This window comes from Ranitomeya variabilis, chromosome 3 (assembly GCF_051348905.1).
Source record: "Ranitomeya variabilis isolate aRanVar5 chromosome 3, aRanVar5.hap1, whole genome shotgun sequence".
Lineage (NCBI taxonomy): Eukaryota > Metazoa > Chordata > Amphibia > Anura > Dendrobatidae > Ranitomeya > Ranitomeya variabilis.
Genome location: NC_135234.1, coordinates 548,823,978 through 548,845,043, shown reverse-complemented (window position 1 = coordinate 548,845,043; position 21,066 = coordinate 548,823,978). Strand labels below are relative to the sequence as shown.

The 21,066-nt window shown below is 45.2% G+C and overlaps 1 protein-coding gene across 1 annotated transcript in view; it reads left to right on the top strand.

Annotated features, from left to right (window-relative positions):
- The first annotated feature begins 8,151 nt into the window (after window positions 1-8,151).
- Window positions 8,152-21,066, top strand: part of DNAJC3 (DnaJ heat shock protein family (Hsp40) member C3) — a 59,585-nt gene continuing 46,670 nt past the window's right edge. The window contains exons 1-4 of the mRNA XM_077297154.1: window positions 8,152-8,483; window positions 11,587-11,697; window positions 12,485-12,609; window positions 12,923-12,997. Coding sequence (XP_077153269.1) covers window positions 8,402-8,483; window positions 11,587-11,697; window positions 12,485-12,609; window positions 12,923-12,997 — 393 coding nt within the window. The 5' untranslated portion in view covers window positions 8,152-8,401. The remainder of the gene's footprint in view (window positions 8,484-11,586; window positions 11,698-12,484; window positions 12,610-12,922; window positions 12,998-21,066) is intronic.

Here is a 21,066-nt window from a genome sequence, read left to right as displayed (position 1 = left end):
ACAGCAGATTTAGCACAGTGAGGTCCGCTTACTAGATAGCAGAAGGACAGGAAAGTGTTACTTCACGGTCAACCTAAAAACACTATTCAAAAACACCATCCAGAAACTACTTTAAACTCCAGTGACAACTCATGCCACTGGAGTAGTAATTTTCTGTCCACAAGAGCTTCCAGCACTGAAAGGTCACATTGCAGATAGCTGGACAAAAATAGCAAAACAAGAAACAAAAATTCAACTTAGCTGAACTGGGACTTGAAGCAGGTGAATGCAACAGAATGCTACTAGCACATTGTTGGCCGGCATATGACTAACAGCCAAGCAGCCTTAAATAGGAAACTCCCCTAGAGGGTGGCGACAGGTAATCAGAGATGGAGGAAGGCACATAAGAGACACTACCATAACAGACCACCGGGGGAGCCCACAAACCGAATTCACAACAGTTACCCATGGCAGACACTCCAATACCAGCGGTCACAGTACGACTAGGGGTTAGCTGGATGAAATGTATAAAAACTTACTAGAGAGATGTGTGTGGTTAGCCAGATCCACCCAGCTCTCCAGCTAACCCTATTAACCTCCCTTATATGTAAACACAACACACACTTGTGGAACTATAAGGCCCAGCATAACCATATCATTTTAGGCTTACAGCGCAGAGAACCTCTGCGACACATACTGGCCATTTACAATAATATCAGCCCCTAATTCACCATCATAATTGTGCCTCCAAGCGCATCCTGAAGCGCACACACAGCGCCCCCTTAGCTGCAACAGGGGTCACTGCATCACAATGGATACACCTAAATAAAATGGGAATGGTTGGTGATATCAACTTCCTGTTTGTGGCACATTAGTATATGGGAGGGGAAAAACATTTCAAGATGGTTGATAACCATGGCGGCCATTTTAAAGTTGTCCATTTTGGATCCAACTTCATTTTTTCTAATGGGATGAGGGTCATGTGACATCAAACCTCATGAGAATTTCACAAGAAAAACAATGGTGTGCTTGGTTTTAACATTACTTTATTCTTTTGTGAGCTATTTACAAGTTTATGACCACTTATAAAATGTGTTCAAAGTGCTGCCCACTGTGTTGGATTGTCAATGCAACCCTCTTCTCCCACTCTTGACACACTGATAGCAACACCGCAGAAGAAATGCTAGCACAGGCTTCCAGTATCCGTTGTTTCAGATGCTGCACATCTCGTATCTTCACAGCATAGACAATTGCTTTCAGATGACCCCAAAGATAAAAGTCTAAGGGGGTCAGAACGGGAGACCTTGGTGGCCATTCAACTGGCCCACGATGACACCCATAATGTGGTGGTCCACCAGCTGGAAAAACTCCAACAGTGACATTATACATAGGAGCTTTGTATATAGTGTACAGGTAATACAGGGATCCCCAGTGAAATTATACACAGGAGCTCTGTATACAGTCTATAGTGTGAATGTAATACAAGGATCACCAGTGATATTATACACAGCAGCTCTGTATATGGTGTCAGTGTACAGGTAATACAGGGATCCTGTGATATTATACACAGGAGCTCTGTATATAGTGTCAGTGTACAGATAATACAGGGACCACCAGTGATATTATACACAGGAGCTCTGTATATAGTGTCAGTGTACAGGTAATACAGGGATCACCAGTGATATTATACACAGGAGCTCTGTATATAGTGTCAGTGTACAGGTAATACAGGGATCACCAGTGATATTATACACAGGAGCTCTGTATATAATGTCAGTGTACAGGTAATACAGGGATCACCAGTGATATGATACACAGGAGCTCTGTATATAGTGTCAGTGTACAGGTAATACAGGGATCACCAGTGATATTATACACAGGAGCTCTGTATATCATGTCAGTGTACAGGTAATACCGGGATCACCAGTGATATTATACACAGGAGCTCTGTATATCATGTCAGTGTACAGGTAATACAGGGATCCTCAGTGATATTATACACAGGAGCTCTGTATATGGTGTCAATGTGGGTCATTCCATATCAAGTGATCCAAATATGAATATTTTTTTTATCTTACGTCTTTAGATTTTTTTTATTTTTTGTTTTTATGAAGTACAACTTTAGTTAATTACAAATTAAAAGTTTAGAATTTTTTTCTTCATCAGTTAATTTTTTACAGATTTTTAAAGTTTTAAAAAAGCGCAGATTTTGGCCTGGTATGGCTTTACATTTTTTATCATATCTCGGGCTAGAATTAAGATAAAGAGGTGGGAGAGGCATCAATTTTCTCAGAACGGTAGCGGCTTTCATTTGATATGTCACAAGACTATGTTTCTTTATATTTTCTTTTGGTGAAATCAAATTAAACATTTTGATGCGCAATTCTGAAAAAAACGTATGTTATAAAATTGTGAAAGCATGCATGTGTGTTACTTGTGTCCTTGTTTATATTTGTACAGGGATTCAACTTGGGACCTATCAAGTTTGTATTTTTTTAAGCCTTGAATCATCTGATTTTATGTTTGTGTGAGTTTCTTCCCTTTTTCTTTTCAAATTACAACTTATTGCATTCAGCATTTATATGTAACAATAAAGAAACGCAAAAAAAAAATACCAAAGTGCCAGAATAAATACAGCTTAATCATCATAACAACTTGCTCAGCATTTTCAACCTGAATTCATTGAACAAGCCAAAAGAAAAAACGTGATCATATCCTCAAGTGTGATTTTCTAAATACAGTCTGATCCTAATAATATGTTAAAAACCAGATTAAAAGAACCAATATTTCTACCACCTATTTATACATGGAACTATTTTTTTTCTACTATATCACTAAACATGTCATTTATGAGGTGTTTAAGAATAGTCCAGTAGTTAAATCCTCGTACTATAAAGTATGAACTAATCAAACAATTAATAGTAGGTTTTTACACTGGCCTGTTATCACCAATGTGTCCCTTCTAGTGGGTGAAATGTGATCTTGTCCATAAGCGCTCACTAGCAATGGCCGTTTCCTTCTGTGTCAGAGTATGTGCGGCTGTCATGGTGCTCGGCTCCACCTGAGTTAATATCTGATTTTTGTTCACTTTTACAATGTCTGATTTTCTTGGATACACAAAGAACGGCGCTGGACCAGAAGGTGCAGAAAAGTCCTTTCTACGTCTTCATTTTCACAATCTTTGGAGAGTCAGTAGCCGCCAGCGCCGATCATATTCACAGGTCACATAGCCAGTTGTGGCATCCATTGCCGATCTTGTGCCGCCTTCTACCACGTCATGGACGTCACTGTCTTTATTTCCACTACATGGGATGACAGTCCGGTATTGCGGAGTCCCTGTGATGGGTTCTGCTTCCTGTAACCGATATAACAATCTCTCCTCCTCTTCGTAGTCCTGGTTTGAACAATACATGAACTGGATGTTAAGAGTATTTTTCTCCCTCCATTTGAGGAGTTGCCTGGGTGATAAGATTAGGTGTGAATACGGTCTGTGGAGGCTGGAGCTGCCGGCCGGTCATCTGCTCTGCAGTCACCGTCTACCCCTGGTCATCCTCAGCCCTAACAAAGCTTCTCCTCTGTCCTCTCCTGCTTCTAATACTCTGTAACATAATAAAATAATACAGTAATATCTAACAATCATGGATTATTTGGTAAATACAGACCCCACACTTCTACACCACAGGCTGAACAGACCTGAAATCAAGATTTTTGAACTGACACTGTAATAGTTTTATTTTTTAAAATATGATCCCATCACGATCCCAGCTTGTATTTTGGTGCAGAAGTGGCTAGGAGGATAACAGGCACATGTGCAGTTTTTTAAATTTTTAAATTACCGTATATACTCGAGTATAAGCCGAGATTTTCAGCCCAAATTTTTGGGCTGAAAGTGCCCCCTCGGCTTATACTCGAGTCACGGTCGGCGGTGGGGTCGGCGGGTGAGGGGGAGAGGGCGCTGATGCATACTCACCTAGTCCCGGCGATCCTGGCGCTCCCCCTGCCTGTCACACGGTCTCCGGGTGCAGCAGCCTCTTCCCCTGAGCGGTCACGTGGGACCGCTCATTAGAGAAATGAATAGGCTGCTCCACCTCCCATAGGGGCGGAGCCGCCTATTCATTTCTCTAATGAAGCGGTGCCGGTGACCGCTGATAGAGGAAGAGGCTGCGGCACCGAAGACCAGATGTCCGGGGGAAGGAGCGGGACGCCGGGAGCAGGTAAGTATGTCATAATCACCTGTCCTCGTTCCACACGCCGGGCGCTGTCTCCATCTTCCCGGCGTCTCTCCTCACTGACTGTGCAGGTCAGAGGGCGCGATGACGCATATAGTGTGCGCGCCGCCCTCTGCCTGATCAGTCAGTGCGGAGAGACGCCGGGAAGATGGCGCCGAGGAGCTGCAAGAGAGGTGAGTATGTGTTTTATTATTTTTATTGCAGCAGCAGCACAGCTATGGGGCAATAATGGACGGTGCAGAGCACTATATGGCACAGCTATGGGGCAATGGTGCAGAGCACTGTATGGCACAGCTATGGGGCAACGGTGCAGAGCACTATATGGCACAGCTATGGGGCAGTAATGGTGCAGAGCACTATATGGCACAGCTATGGGGCAGTAATGGTGCAGAGCACTATATGGCACAGCTATGGGGCAGTAATGGTGCAGAGCACTATATGACACAGCTATGGGGCAATAATGGTGCAGAGCATTATATATATGGCACAGCTATGGGGCAATAATGGTGCAGAGCACTATATGGCACAGCTATGGGGCAATAATGGTGCAGAGCACTATATGACACAGCTATGGGGCAATAATGGTGCAGAGCACTATATGACACAGCTATGGGGCAATAATGGTGCAGAGCACTGTATGGCACAGCTATGGGGCAATAATGGTGCAGAGCACTATATGGCACAGCTATGGGGCAGTAATGGTGCAGAGCACTGTATGGCACAGCTATGGGGCAATAATGGTGCAGAGCACTGTATGGCACAGCTATGGGGCAATAATGGACGGTGCAGAGCACTATATGGCACAGCTATGGGGCAATAATGGTGCAGAGCACTATATGGCACAGCTATGGGGCAATAATGGTGCAGAGCACTGTATGGCACAGCTATGGGGCAATAATGGTGCAGAGCACTATATGGCACAGCTATGGGGCAATAATGGTGCAGAGCACTGTATGGCACAGCTATGGGGCAATAATGGTGCAGAGCACTGTATGGCACAGCTATGGGGCAATAATGGTGCAGAGCACTGTATGGCACAGCTATGGGGCAATAATGGACGGTGCGGAGCACTATATGGCACAGCTATGGGGCAATAATGGTGCAGAGCACTGTATGGCACAGCTATGGGACAATAATGGTGCAGAGCACTATATGGCACAGCTATGGGGCAATAATGAACGGTGCAGAGCACTATATGGCACAGCTATGGGGCAATAATGGTGCAGAGCACTATATGGCACAGCTATGGGGCCATAATGAACAGTATGGAGCATCTATTTTTATTTTTGAAATTCACCGGTAGCTGCTGCATTTTCCACCCTAGGCTTATACTCGAGTCAATAAGTTTTCCCAGTTTTTTGTGGCAAAATTAGGGGGGTCGGCTTATACTCGGGTCGGCTTATACTCGAGTATATACGGTAAAAGTTTTTTTCGGAAATGCATTTTAAAGTTTTGCGCTTGCGTTCGCATAGGTAAAATATTATTAAAGATACTCTTGTGACATATCTGGTGAAAGCCTGTACAGTTCTGAGTAGAATGGTGTTTATTTTGTTTCTCTATCTCTTTTCTAGCCTGAGTTATGGGGAGAAATGTAAAGGCAGGCAACACCAAAATTCTTTTTCTGAACTTTGAAAATCAATAAAAAATAAAAAAAAATATCTAGAATTTTTTTTCCTTCACATTTTGCATTCTCTGACACACTATTACCAAATAACAAAATCTCAAAAGAATTAAAAATATAGTGGTAAAAATTATTGGTTCACTTGACATGGAATGACCCATGTACAGGTAATACAGGGATCCTCAGTGATATTATACACAGGAGCTCTGTATATAGTGTCAGTGTACAGGTAATACAGGGATCACCAGTGATATTATACACAGGAGCTCTGTATACAGTCTATAGCGTGAATGTAATACAAGGATCACCAGTGACATTATACACAGCAGCTCTGTATATGGTGTCAGTGTACAGGTAATACAGGGATCCTCAGTGATATTATACACAGGAGCTCTGTATATAGTGTCAGTGTACAGGTAATACAGGGACCACCAGTGATATTATACACAGGAGCTCTGTATATAATGTCAGTGTACAGGTAATACAGGGATCACCAGTGATATTATACACAGGAGCTCTGTATATAGTGTCAGTGTACAGGTAATACAGTGATCACCAGTGATATTATACACAAGAGCTCTGTATATAATGTCAGTGTACAGGTAATACAGGGATCACCAGTGATATTATACACAGGAGCTCTGTATATAGTGTCAGTGTACAGGTAATACAGGGACCACCAGTGATATTATACACAGGAGCTCTGTATATAATGTCAGTGTACAGGTAATACAGGGATCACCGGTGACATTATACACAGCTCTGTATATAGTGTCAGTGTACAGGTAATACAGGGACCACCAGTGCCATTACATACAGCAGCTCTGTACATGGCATACATGTTGAGGGCAAAGTACTACAGTGCGCAGGCACCGGGCCTCTGACCTTTCCCGTCGCCTGCGCACTGCAGTAATTTGCTCTGACCTCAACAGCGCAAAGTACGCCTGCGCCGGAGCTGCAGCAGGAAGAGACAAGAAGAGGATGTCATCGTATGAAGATGGGAGGCACCGGACAAGGCGACGCCCATCGGACCCGGACCGCCCCTGGGTGAGTATAATCTAACCTCTTTTTCTCATCTTTCAGGTTACATCAGGGGCTTATCTACAGCATTACAGAATGCAACAGTGCTGCCATGGGAGGCGAGTGCAGGTGTTATTGGTCTAGCCACATTCAGCCCTAGAAGTGGACAGCCCCTTTAAAGGGAACCTGTCACCCCGTTTTTTGAAGATGAGCTAAAAATAGCGTTAAATTGGGGCAGAGCTGGGCGTTACATTAGTGTCTTTGTGTGCCTTTATTACCCACCTATGCTGCCGAAATACCTTTGTAAAGTCGCCGTTTTCTGCTGTCACTCACGCTGGTCTGGTCCTATGGGCGTGGTGACAGTGCTGTTTCTCCCCCAGAATCCTGCTCATCATTACGTTGGTGGCGTAGTGGTGTGCGCATGTCCAAAAGGTGAATCCACTGCCCAGGTGATGAAAAACAGCGCGATCTGCGCTATTCAGCCGTTTACCGGTGGGCGCGGCCATCTTTCCTGTGGCCGCGCGTGCGCAGATGGAGCGCTCTGCTGCCCAGGCTTCAGGAAAATGGCCGCCGCGGTCTCCATCTGCGCACGCGCGGAATCCCGCAGCCATTTTCCCTGCCCTGGGCAGCAGAGCGCTCCATCTGCGCACGCGCGGCCACAGGAACGATGGCCGCGCCCACCGGTAAACGGCTGAATAGCGCAGATCGCGCTGTTTTTCATCACCTGGGCAGTGGATTCGCCTTTTGGACATGCGCACACCACTACGCCACCAACGTAATGATGAGCAGGATTCTGGGGGAGAAACAGCGCTGTCACCACGCCCATAGGACCAGACCAGCGTGAGTGACAGCAGAAAACGGCGACTTTACAAAGGTATTTCGGCAGCATAGGTGGGTAATAAAGGCACACAAAGACACTAATGTAACGCCCAGCTCTGCCCCTATTTAACGCTATTTTTAGCTCATCTTCAAAAAACGAGTGACAGGTTCCCTTTAAATGATTGGCCGCACCACGATACACTTGGGACGCGGTCCCTGTAAGAGCAGAGCACCGAGCACTACACCAGCTGTTCCTGCAGCACCGTCAGGAAATGTCTGACGTGGTCAGTGATTGTAATGGACACCTGCTGCTGCTGCTGCCAGCAATACCGTATTCCGGGCGCACAGCGGCGTGACCACACGTGCACACAGCGGAACATCGCTGCTCCATGGCGCCTCACGGAGGGCCGCCTGTGTGCACTGCACCAGCACCAGGGGACCGCTCGGCCATGACGTCGGCACACGTCGGTAGTATGAGCCGGAGCAGGCGTGTTTTGCTCAGCAAAGCAACGTGCCGGAAGCAGGGTAGAGGGCGGGCACACTAAGCTCCTCCCCTCTGAGCGGCCAAAGCTCCACGTTCTCCAATAGGAGAAGAGGGGTGGGGCTTGTGGCTTTCCATCCAATTGCAGCTCACCACGACCAGGGCTCAACTTACTGGGAACTAGTTGAAGTGGAGCAGGACAGATCCCTGTCAGTGTCCCGGGGACAAGCGGAGTCCGTACGCTGTGCAGACATGGTGGCCCCCAGCGCCTGCGCCCGCAAGCTGCTGTCCTTCTTCCCCTTCCTGCTTGTCTTGTTTGATCTACAGTATGAAGGTAAGAGGAGAGGCTGTCCTTCCACTGGGCCGTGCGGTCCTGTTGCCCGCAGGCTGGTATGGTACAGTCCTGACCTGCCCGGCTGGGCTCCCCATGGACCCTCCACATTACTCCGTGTTGTACTCCAGTGGCAGTGCCTAAGGCATCCAGTAGGGTCTGTACCCCAGGGGCATTGTCACTGCCGTCCAGCAGCGTCAGGGACCTGTGCCGTCCAGCAGCGTCAGGGACCTGTGCCGTCCAGCAGCGTCAGGGACCTGTGCCGTCCAGCAGCGTCAGTACGTCAGGGACCTGTGCCGTCCAGCAGCGTCAGTACATCAGGGGCCGTGCCATCCGGCAGCGTCAGTACGTCAGGGGCCGTGCCATCCGGCAGCGTCAGTACGTCAGGGGCCGTGCCATCCGGCAGCGTCAGTACGTCGGGGACCGTGCCATCCGGCAGTGTCAGTACGTCGGGGACCGTGCCATCCGGCAGCGTCAGTACGTCGGGGACCGTGCCATCCGGCAGCGTCAGTACGTCGGGGACCGTGCCATCCGGCAGCGTCAGTACGTCGGGGACCGTGCCATCTGGCAGCGTCAGTACGTCGGGGACCGTGCCATCCGGCAGCGTCAGTACGTCGGGGACCGTGCCATCCGGCAGCGTCAGTACGTCGGGGGCCGTGCCATCCGGCAGCGCCAGTACGTCGGGGACCTGTGCCGTCCGGTAGTATCTGTACGCCAGGGGGAGGGCTGTCCGGTAGCGTCCGGGGTCCGTGCCAATGTCTTTTTCTATGTGCCTCTATTCAGGAGCGAAAAATCCACTCTTCTGTCCTCCATCTTGTCTTTATTCAACTGTATAGAAAAACAGAATCTTTTTTTTTTTTATTTTTCTTTTTCCCAATGGGAATATGGTTCTCTATCCACACTGTGGCCGTGTACCTCACGATTGTATGTGACCAGCAAGACGAATGCTACCTGCATGTTTCTCTGGGGTTTACTTTTCTAGCATGGCAGTCTCAGTTTTTCTTTTATAACCACTTAATTGTTTTTGCAGCAATTTGAAATAGCAGAATGTGAGGAACAGCACTCACTGGCAACACGCGTTCCTCTGTGCTGCTGCTGATGGGGGCCCCACGTCCCACACTCACTCGTCCACTTACCTATCGCAAAAGGCTGACAATGAGCCGTGTGCACCCACGGCCGTCTCTCGCACCCACAGCCGTCTCTCGCACCCACGGCCGTCTCTCGCACCCACGGCCGTCTCTCGCACCCACGGCCGTCTCTCGCACCCACGGCCGTCTCTCGCACCCACGGCCGTCTCTCGCACCCACGGCCATCTCTCGCACCCACGGCCGTCTCTCGCACCCACGGCCGTCTCTCGCACCCACGGCCGTCTCTCGCACCCACAGCCTGTTCTCGCTTCCACTATTAGCGGTTTTGATCGGCCAGTGAGACACTTGCACTGGGGTACACCTGCCACCCAGCTTTCCACACACCTGATGGGTAATCTTCTTGCGCTCTGACGTACACAGGGTAACCCAACCACGCTACACTCTTCCTATTCAGGGTTTGTTGGTGCATTTAGAGCAGCAAGTACCAAACTTATTACATTTTAGATTTAGTATACAAAAATAGTACAGTGCTTAAAAAGGTTACAAAAGATTAAATCATAAAAAGCCGCACATAGAAGTAAAAAAATAAATTAAAATTAATAGGGATAAACTACAGATACGTCCAATAAATTGGATTTGTGAGCGTTTTTGGCAGAGGAGAACACCGCGGGAAATACTCGTTACTTCTCCTGGGATCTGACAATTAAACTTGGTAGATGAGATGTTATAAAGGGTCTCACGGGACCCCTCACTCCTCCCTTTACTGAGGTAACAGAGGGAGAGCTGATTAGATTCAATTCCAAACCAGTTTTAGGCCATATTTCTACTGTCGCCCACATTTGTCCACAGGATCCTCGTAGAGAAACAATATGGCCGTCATCTTGCCGAGCATCCTTCAAGCAATCTATACATGCCACACAATAATATATCCATAACTCGCCAAGATAATGCATTGCCTGTGAGTTGCCAGGTACCAAAACTTTTGCAATTTTTCCCACAAATGCAAACATGTTCCCTGATTATGGATATATCCACGGATTGTGTCAAATTTGGATTTTATAGACACTGCTGGAAAATATTGTACTTCCATTGTCATGTGAGAGCTCTGATCTTCTGGCAGATGTCTACACCATGGTTTGATTAAAACCTCTTCATTGTGAATAGTTGTAGTAGTTTTGCTGGGGTTGTTAGTACTCGTGTAGTAGCCCGCAGGTACTGGAAGTGTAATGCAGCTAATGAGAAGACTTCTCGGTGCCCATATGCCAATTGTTAGCTTCTGCTTGTGTGTACAGACGCTCCATCTGGGGTAGTTCTTACCTACGCAGTGATACCTCCCTGCCTAACCCTCGGAGATATTGGGTGTCATTAATTATAGAAAGCATATCTTGTTTTACTGACGCCGTGCGTTCAGGCTGGTGAGAAGTGAAGTGACCAATTCTTTAATGAGAACCTGCTAAATACATGAACGTCTTTTACATTATCTTCAGCTTAACTGAATTAAATGTTAACAAGAAATGGAGAATTGAAAGAGAGCAGTAATTTGACGAATACCAAAGTGGCTTTAAAGTGCAAAAATGTCTTTGAGATGGGAAGTGTTGGCTAGGCCATGGAGAAGGCGCAGCGTATGTGTATCTGGTGGCTGAAATATTCTATTTTAGCAATAATAGCATATAAGCCAGGGAGAGCACATCCAGAGCCCTATTCACTAGGGAAGGGCAGAATGTCTTTATTTTTGGCTGTCGCCTATTTACAGTCTGACCTGTGGACAGCAGGGTAAAGAGAAGCTGAGCAGAATGATATATTAATTTGTGGGAAAAGATTCTGTATATTTAGTATTTTATTTAGTGAAATTTCTGGTGTTTGTGTGTCTCCTGCCTGCAGATCAGATACCACATGACATGATCCCTAAACACCAGTACAGATTGTAATAATGGTGGCCGTGTCGGGGCTTCCGGAGCAGAGGCCATGTCCTCCAGCACCATGATTATCATGTAATGTGCTAATATCCTCTCACGCAGGTGTGCAATGCGGAATAAACGCAGATGTTGACCAACACCTTGAAATGGGGAAGAAGTTGTTAGCGGCTGGGCAACTTGCCGATGCGTTATCCCATTTCCACTCCGCTATCGGTGAGTATTGGGCAGATGATGAAGCTAATGCTGTCTATGGTGACCGTACATGTCACAGTACAGTTACAAGGGGGTTGTTTAACAGATTTGTTGTGGCACGTACTAATATCGAAGTCTTACAGGTTCTCCTGCCCTTTCCAGTGCGGCTTACCCATGGTGCGCCTCTGGTTATTGTACTCGGTCCATTCTAGTGGTGTCTGAACGTGTTCTCCACTCCTCCACGTGACCTCCGTGGTGGATCTTGTTAGCAATGAGGCCTCATATATTCCGCTGCACACGTATCGCACTTGCTCTATACTATGGCTTAAGGTACCGTCACACTAAACGATATCGCTAGCGATCCGTGACGTTGCAGCGTCCTGGATAGCGATAGTTTGACACGCAGCAGCGATCAGGATCCTGCTGTGATATCGCTGGTCGTTGAACAAAGTTCAGAACTTTATTTGGTCGTCAGACCGGCGTGTATCGTCGTGTTTGACACCAAAAGCAACGATACCAGCGATGTTTTACACTGGTAACCAGGGTAAACATCGGGTTACTAAGCGCAGGGCCGCGCTTAGTAACCCGATGTTTACCCTGGTTACCCGGGGACCTTGGCATCGTTGGTCGCTGGAGAGCGGTCTGTGTGACAGCGCTCCAGCGACCAAACAGTGACGCTGCAGCGATCAGCATCGTTGTCTGTATTGCTGCAGCGTCGCTTAGTGTGACGGTACCTTTAGAATCATTTCAAAGTGTTGTTGGATTTCAGCTCCATGTTTTGCTGTAATTCTCTTTGTTTTCTTTTTAGATGGTGATCCAGATAACTACCTAGCATACTACAGAAGAGCGACTGCGTACCTGGCCATGGGCAAATCGAAAGCCGCGATTCCTGACTTGAGTCGAGTGATTGAGCTGAAACCAGACTTCACATCAGTACGTACCGCCACCATACTGAACTGCAGGGCAGGAGATACGGCCTCCTCCTGCGTATTCTTCTGTCTGCAATCGCCACTTCACAAGGCTTAAGCCTTTACTTAAATATGTGACACAGAGCTAGGGAGTATTCAAGTAATGGTGGATGTGACCGAAATGAGATGTGGACACTGCTCAGTTGTGCCCCACAATGGAGCCAATGTGCATATTACACCACTACAGTACATTTATATTGACACCTTAGTTTCTGGTTATAATTTAATTAGGATCACTTGGGACTTTGACTAAAAGTAATCTATTTTTTTATTAAAAGGCAAGATTACAGAGAGGACAATTACTACTGAAACAAGGGAAGTTGGATGAAGCAGAAGAGGACTTTAAAAAAGTGGTACGTTTATTCCTAAATACGGAGGTTTATCAGGGTTTATAAAAAAAACAAAAAAAAAACATGACTGCTTTCCTCCAAAAAAATGGCAACACTCCTGTCCATGGCTTTTGTGCAGTATTGCAGTTCCCTCCATGGCAATAGGCACAGACCATGGATAGTGGTATTTATTGTTTTGGGGGAAAAAGCAGCCATATTTTTCTACTTCTATACAATCTTTTTGAAGAGGTCCTTTAACCAGATTTTTCTTTTATTTTATTCCGTCTGTTCCCCTGAGTATTCAGGATTTTTGTAATTTGCTATACAGTAATAGAAATATATGGACTTTTCACTTAGTGGACATTTTATGGCCTTTACAAGGGACTCGCAGGGTAATAATGTAGAACAGCCTAAAAAAATGCCCCAGAGAATACTGTGAGCTATGCCCCCTTGGTTAAGACAATAAAAATTAGCAATATGTTAAAAATAATAAAAAATAAAATAAAACCACAGGGGAGCAGTAGGAATAAAGTAACAGCAAAAACTGGACCCTCTGGTGACAGGTCCATCCTCTTTAACCAGTTTAAGACCAGACCAGTTACATAAAATCTGTTTTATTTTGTTAGCACGCTTTATTTTCCCCTGTAACTGGAGCAGGTATATTAGCCCAAGTTACAGGGAAAGCTCAGCCATTTGCCTGCATTGCAGAGCTGATTGGGTCTCCTAGAACCGAGCAGCTTTCACTCCCTCGCTATATACAGTGATCACTGTCTACTGATAAAGAAGCGGTGTCAGAGCTGCCTAGTCAGTATATGCAGCGTTTGTTCAGCGCTGTGTACACGGTCATAGAGAAGGTAATAAACCCTCTCTGCATTCTCTATGGAGCCCGACTGTCTAATATTCGGCTGCTACAACTGCACAATCTTTTTCAGCTGCTATTTAGGGCATCACTGCAGAATCGAATGCAGATCGCCCAGATGTTTATAGTCTATTGGCGGTCATGAAGTAATTAAAGGGAGATTGTCAGCACAGAATAATTATTCAAACCCAGTACAGGAACTCAGTGCACGCTTGGTGTGACCAAACATTTAAGTGCACCTTCCCACTTACCGTATACACTTGTGTATAAGCTGAGATTTTCAGCACAGGGGGGATAAGGAGCCATGCATACAAGGACAGGGATGGGGAGCCATGCATACAAGGACCAGGGGTGCCATGCATACAAGGAGGGGGATAAGGAGCCATGCATACAGGGATGGGGAGCCATGCATACCAGGATAGGGGGGATAAGGAGCCATGCATACAATGACAAGGGGGGATAAGAAGCCATGCATACAAGGAAGGGGGGATAAGGAGCCATGTATACCAGGATAGGGAATAGGGGACAATGCATACCCAGCTTATACTGGAGTCAATAAGTTTTCCGTGGCAACTTTAGGGGCCTTTGCTTATACTCGGTCGACTTATACATGACTATATACGATACTTGTTTCCCATTTTGCGCTGTCTATATAATGCCAGAGCTGTCAATCAAGGAAGATGGGGCGGTGTAGATGGAGGGGAGAAAAACAAGTAGTTGGGAAGGTGCAATTAAATGTTTGGCCATGCCATGATGCATCGGGAACCTGTATTTGGTTTACAGTCATTGTGTTATGGCAGACTCCATTTAAAGGGCTATTATCTGCACAGAATGACTGCTCAACCAAGTACAGGCTCTCGGTGCATCATGGATCATGGCAGGGCCAATCATTTATATACACCTTCCCACCTGCATTGCTTCCATTTATCACCACACTTCTCTGGCCTTATGAAGCCAGAGCTGTCAGCCAAAGAAGATGGTGGGAAGGTGTAATTAAATTGGTCACACCTTTTGTGCACCCTGCTCCTGTATTTTGCCTGCACAAAATAACGATTTGGAGACCCTTTAACCTCCCCAAACCTGCAGTACAAGTTATCCTGGGCTCAGTGTTAAAATCCTACAGGGTGTTGTAATGTCAATGTGAAGTTTGCTTTTACAATAGAAGAACAGAATACTCAGATCTGCCCACAAACACTTATCATTGCTGAAGATCTTTGAGATAAGGGCATGATAAAGCCTTTTCTTTCTGTCAGTTAGGGTACTGTCACACAGTGGCACTTTTGTCGCTACGACGGTACGATCTGTGACGTTCCAGCGATATCCATACGATATCGCAGTGTCTGACACGCAGCAGCGATCAGGGACCCTGTTGAGAATCGTACGTCGTAGCAGATTGTTTGGAACTTTCTTTCGTCGCTGGATCTCCCGCTGTCATTGTTGGATCGGTGTGCGTGACACCGATCCAACGATGCGTTCGCTTGTAACCAGGGTAAACATGCGTTTAGTAACCCGATGTTTACCCTGGTTACCCGGGGACCTCGGCATCGTTGGCCGCTGGAGAGCGGTCTGTGTGACAGCTCTCCAGCGACCACACAACGACTTACCAACGATCACGGCCAGGTCGTATCGCTGGTCGTGATCGTTGGAAAGTTGCAGAGTGTGACAGTACCCTTATGCTACTGCTGGGCCTTGTAATCAGCCTGTAGGAAATGAACTGGGAGTCTATGAAGGTTTGTCAAATTATTATTATTGACTATTTTAGATTTCGCCTGCATTGTTCCATTGAATAAACGCAGGTATAAATATATTTATTTTTCAGACTATAGGAAGCACAAGGGTTTAGACTAGGGAAAATGGAAATCTATTACTGTTAGTGTTTAATAGGTTAATATTAGAATAGCCTAAGTATTATTAACACTATAGTTATTACAATCGGAGTGCAAATAGCAATCATGAGACAGAACCAGCATTACGGGCTGCAGAGATGCCCTGATCCAGCTGGTGAAACTGGTGTAAGACCCTGGCTGATCATAAAGGTGGCAGCGAGCGACGGACTGTAAGACTAAGGGTCTTAAGCATAAGATTTTTTTTTTTTTCTTTTACTTTTGATCCAAAGTTTATGGTAATACTCTTAGATTCCCCCTTTTTAAAATTGTGAAAGGTTTACCAGATTGTTTTTATTTCTTAGGGTACCGTCACACTTTGATCGCTACGACGGTACGATTCGTGACGTTCCAGCGATATCCATACGATATCGCTGTGTCTGACACGCAGCAGCGATCAGGGACCCTGCTGAGAATCGTACGTCGTAGCAGATCGTATGGAACTTTCTTTCGTCGCTTGATCACCCGCTGACATCGCTGGATCGTTGTGTGTGACAGCGATCCAGCGATGTGTTCGCTTGTAACCAGGGTAAACATCGGGTAACTAAGCGCAGGGCCGCGCTTAGTAACCCGATGTTTACCGTGGTTACCAGCGTAAACGTAAAAAAAACAAACAGTACATACTTACATTCCGGTGTCTGTCCTCCGGCGTCTCAGCTTCTCTGCAGTGTGAGCGCCGGCCAGCCAGAAAGCGAGCACAGCGGTGACGTCTGACGTCACCGCTCTGCTTTCCGGCCGCTGTGCTTACACAGTGGAGAGAAGCAGAACGCCGGGGGACAGACACCGGAATGTAAGTATGTACTGTTTGTTTTTTTTACGTTTACGCTGGTAACCAGGGTAAACATCGGGTTACTAAGCGCGGCCCTGCGCTTAGTAACCCGATGTTTACCCTGGTTACCCGGGGACTTCGGCATCGCTCCAGCGCCGTGATTGCAACGTGTGACCGCAGTCTACGACGCTGGAGCGATAATCATACGATCGCTGCGACGTCACGGATCGTGCCGTCGTAGCGATCAAAATGGCACTGTGTGACAGTACCCTTAAGGAAGTTGGGTTACGATTTGTCTGGCTGTTAATTTAATTCACTCCACTTTGCTAAATGAATGCTAAATCGGCCAAGTCCTCTATATAACAAGACAAACGTAACTAGCTTATTGTATATTCTGGTGATCGTGGTATTGTCAGTGCCATTATGATGGAGTGGAAGGTATGTGTTGCTTGTACAGTAATTTCTGTTTACGCTGTATTTGGTTCCTCATACGTTGTCTGGTTAATAATACATGATAAACCCGGAGGATGCGAGTTAGATTCTTTTTATTTGGTGCAGACTAGTATTACTTTATGTAGTCTGTTATACTAATGGTTAATCAATCAGGGAAAGGCACCAAATATAAAGTGTTTCCCGGCGTTTTCTTCCCTGTAATCATGTCACCATCTTTTGTAAATCATTACCAAGGAATGATAGTTAGATTAAGAAGAGCAGCAACAACAGACATCACTTACAGAGGAAAAGTTCTCCAAAGTCTTCAAAACAAGAAATTACCTGGGGAAAATTCAATATCTTAACTTTGAGATCCTCCATTAAACATGTCCCTGGCAGTGGTGGGCTGCGTGTCTCCTAGAACATCTAGGTCATTCTTCTCAGGCCCGCAGAATGTCAGCAGATCAAAAGTGACATCGGAAGGGAGGAGGTAAATCACTAGACAATTGCATGGAGTGAAGGCAGACAGCTGGAAAATGTCTAAGCGCAGCACAGGTTTCTTCTCTTAAGGGGCATTTACACTGCACAATTAAGGATCCCTCGGAAAGCTCATTCGCGACAATCGTGCAAAGTCAGCTAGCTGCCGATCACCCGACAAAGAAGAGCACAAAAAGATTGTTGTTCTCGGCAGCTCATTGTCCTGTGTAATATCTTTACTGAATGATCGATATCAACTGGTCACTGCGCATCTGATGGGTGTTGGCCCGTCTAAGGGCACATTTACACTGTACCACCCACCAGAACCATGTTTGCGGGGCGTCAGGTGTTTAATACCCTGATTACACAGGCCAGATGTGCACTGGTCTGTAGTAGACCCTTCGGTGCGTATAGGCTGCCATTGTTATCGGCAGTGCGGGTCATGTTTGCACAGGACAACGTGTTGCTGAGAATGATGACCTGTGCAAACCACAAGATCATTTCACCCGACGATGGAGCATTTAGCTCTTTGGCTGATCGGCATCCTGTTTTAGACTACACGATTATGGTGAAAGAAGCGTTCCTGGGAATACTTGTTCATGATGATCGTTCAGTGTTGATTAAGACAAAGCTTAATATGTCTATATGTGCATTTACTAGAACGCTCCTTCAGGATTATTGTGCAGTGCCAATGTCCCCTCAGCAGCCACCATCTTGTCTGTTAGCACATCTTCGAAGAGCATGCTGACCACGTGTCAGGATTAGTTGTCCAAGATTTATTACTGGTCTGCTAATGTGCAAGTAATGAGTAGTGATGAGCGAATTTGTTCGGGAATCGATCGCTAAACATAAATTCTGCACGAATATGGCACATTCGGATTCGTGATCGGAAACCCTAGCAAAATTTTATAAAATCGGTAAAAATCAGTAACATTCATTAAAAAGAGCGGGAAAATATTTGCGTTGCCACTAAAGTATTTTCAGCACTTTGGCTATGATATGGTGGTGTATCATGAGCGTTTGGCACGTGTTTGATGAGAGTAGGGGAATTGCAGAGCTCAGAGGCGTGGTGTTTTTGTAAACAGTAATTTTTTTTTTTTCTTCTTAACTTTGTGTGCTCAATGCAGCTAGCCAATCGGAGCACAGGAAACATCCACACTGTCCTGACACAACAGCTTGTCATTGGCTGCTGAAATCACATGTCCCTCTCCATATAAATAGTGGACATCTTGTTTTAGCACCATTTTGACACTGTTACAGCGCTGAGAGGCTGCTCCTGATGCTGGCAGTCTTAGCAGCAAGATTGTAGCTAGTTAGATAGGCGGTTGTATATCAGTCAGATAGTGTAGCTAGATAGTATCCAGTGTGGCTGTAAAATTTACCTTCCAGCATTTTTTGCCATTACTGAGGTCCACAGACAAAGCTCGCAGGGCACGTGTCCTACAAGTATGTTGTTGTGCACTGCTTCTATCGTGCTCTATGCACGAGTATAGCATTCTAAATAATATTTTTTCACTAGCTAAATGTGAAACAGCTTGCTGTATCCCACCTTGTCATTTAGTGCTGTGTTGACATTGTGTTTTGAGCTGTTGCGCATGGAGAAATATTTTTTGGGGCAGTTGCTATCGTGATTCACCATGCCATATCTCATCTTGTTATTTAGTGGCCGTGAATGTCAAGTGTGCATAACTCATGAAAAAAAAAAAATCTTTTTTTTCTTTCTTTTTTTGTTGCTAAATGTCATTCACCCCGCCTTATCTCACATTGTCATTTTGTGGCGGTGGTATGAAGCTGTCTGCAGACCTCACGCATGTATGTATGTATGTGTGTGTGTGTATATATATATATATATATATATATATATATATATATATATATATATATACATACATACATACATACATACATACATACATACATACATACATACATACATACATACATACATACATACATACATACATACATACATACATACATACATACATACATACACATATATATACATACATATACATATATATACATACATATACATACATATATATATATATATATATATATATATATATATATATATAATCTCCACTTGAAATGAGTAATAAGAAGAAGGCACCCGTAGAAGTGCTCACACAGCACGAACCAGCCGTTGTCTTTACCTGCTCACTTTAGCTCCGCTACTCACTCTCCCGGCCATGGGAAGAGCACCCGAGATCAAAAAGCACAGAATGTAACCGCAAGGTTAAATGACACACCTGTGAATGCACAACTTGGCAGCTTTATATCTATATAGATATATAATTTTTTTTTTTTTTTTTATGTTACGTGATACAGAAGGGGAGATCTCAGTTTGAAATTATTTTGAGCATCATGTCTACATTATAGAGGCTTCTACAGGCCCCCCAAAATTATTCTGTTACTAACGTAATGCAGTAGGGGACATTTCACGTAGAAATTGTTTGGAACATGTAGTCAATGTTATATAGGCCTCATCCACACAAAAAACTTAAAAATCTGTTGCTAACGTCATACAGTAGGGGACATCTCACTTTGAAATTGTTTGGAGCATATTTTCTTTGTCATGCAGGCCTCATCCACATCCTGAAATAATTATTTCTTTTGTGAGTAATGTGATTCATCACGCCATATTTCACCTACTAATTTTGTGCCGCTCAAATTCAGCTGTGTGCAGAGCAAAAAAATTGAATTTTTAGTTGCTAATAGTGTGCTGCTAGCAATAAAAATAAAACAAAATACAGTAAAATTGAAATAAAACAAAACTCTAAATGTCTCACGGTGCTAGCGGGGATTTCAGAGGTCACAGCAGTTCAGCCCGGCTGGGAACACAGCCTCAGTGACCGGTGGTAACCTGGATGACGTCACCGCTGATGCTGCGCTCGCAGCAGCTCATTCCCCAGTGGTTCCTGGCCTTGGCGGTCGCATCTTGGCACCGTCCAGGTTGAAAACGGTCTATCCCCCAGACATGGATTACTGAGTGGGACAAAATGACGGATAGATGAGGGATATTGTTGTCTTTTTGTTTTATTAGAGAAGACTGAGGATTCAGTGGAATTAGGCGGTGAGTATAACTGTTTGTTATTTTCAAATAAAGTAAAAGTGTAATTTTTGTTTTATTTCTAATAAAATACTTTATTCTGGCTGTCTTTATTTACAATATAACTATAGGATTAGTAATGGATAGATGGCTTATAGACGTTTCTCTATTACTAATCCGTGGTCTTGATGTCACCAGACAATTCAAAGGTTACATAACCCCACAAATATGAACCCCACTTTCCACCTCCACAGGACAAGTGGGATGAGCTTGGCAAAGTGCCAGAAATGGCGCATCTAAGAGATGTGACTTTTCTGGGCAGCTGCTGGATGGAATTTTTAGTCTGGTGGGGCAGGGGGGGAATATCCATGGCCCCTTACCAGGCCCTGCTGACTGCTTTAGCTTGGCTGGTTGTCAAATATGAGGGAGCCCCAAGCCAGTGTTTTTAATTATCTATTTAAATAATTAAAACTACATCATTGGGATCCATCTATTCTTGATAACCAGCCTTGCTGAAGCTAACAGCTGAGGGTTGCGGCCTGCAGCCGTGAGTTTTGCCTGACTGGTTATCAAAATTACAGGGGAACCCCACGTCTCTTTTTTTTTTTTTTTTCTTCT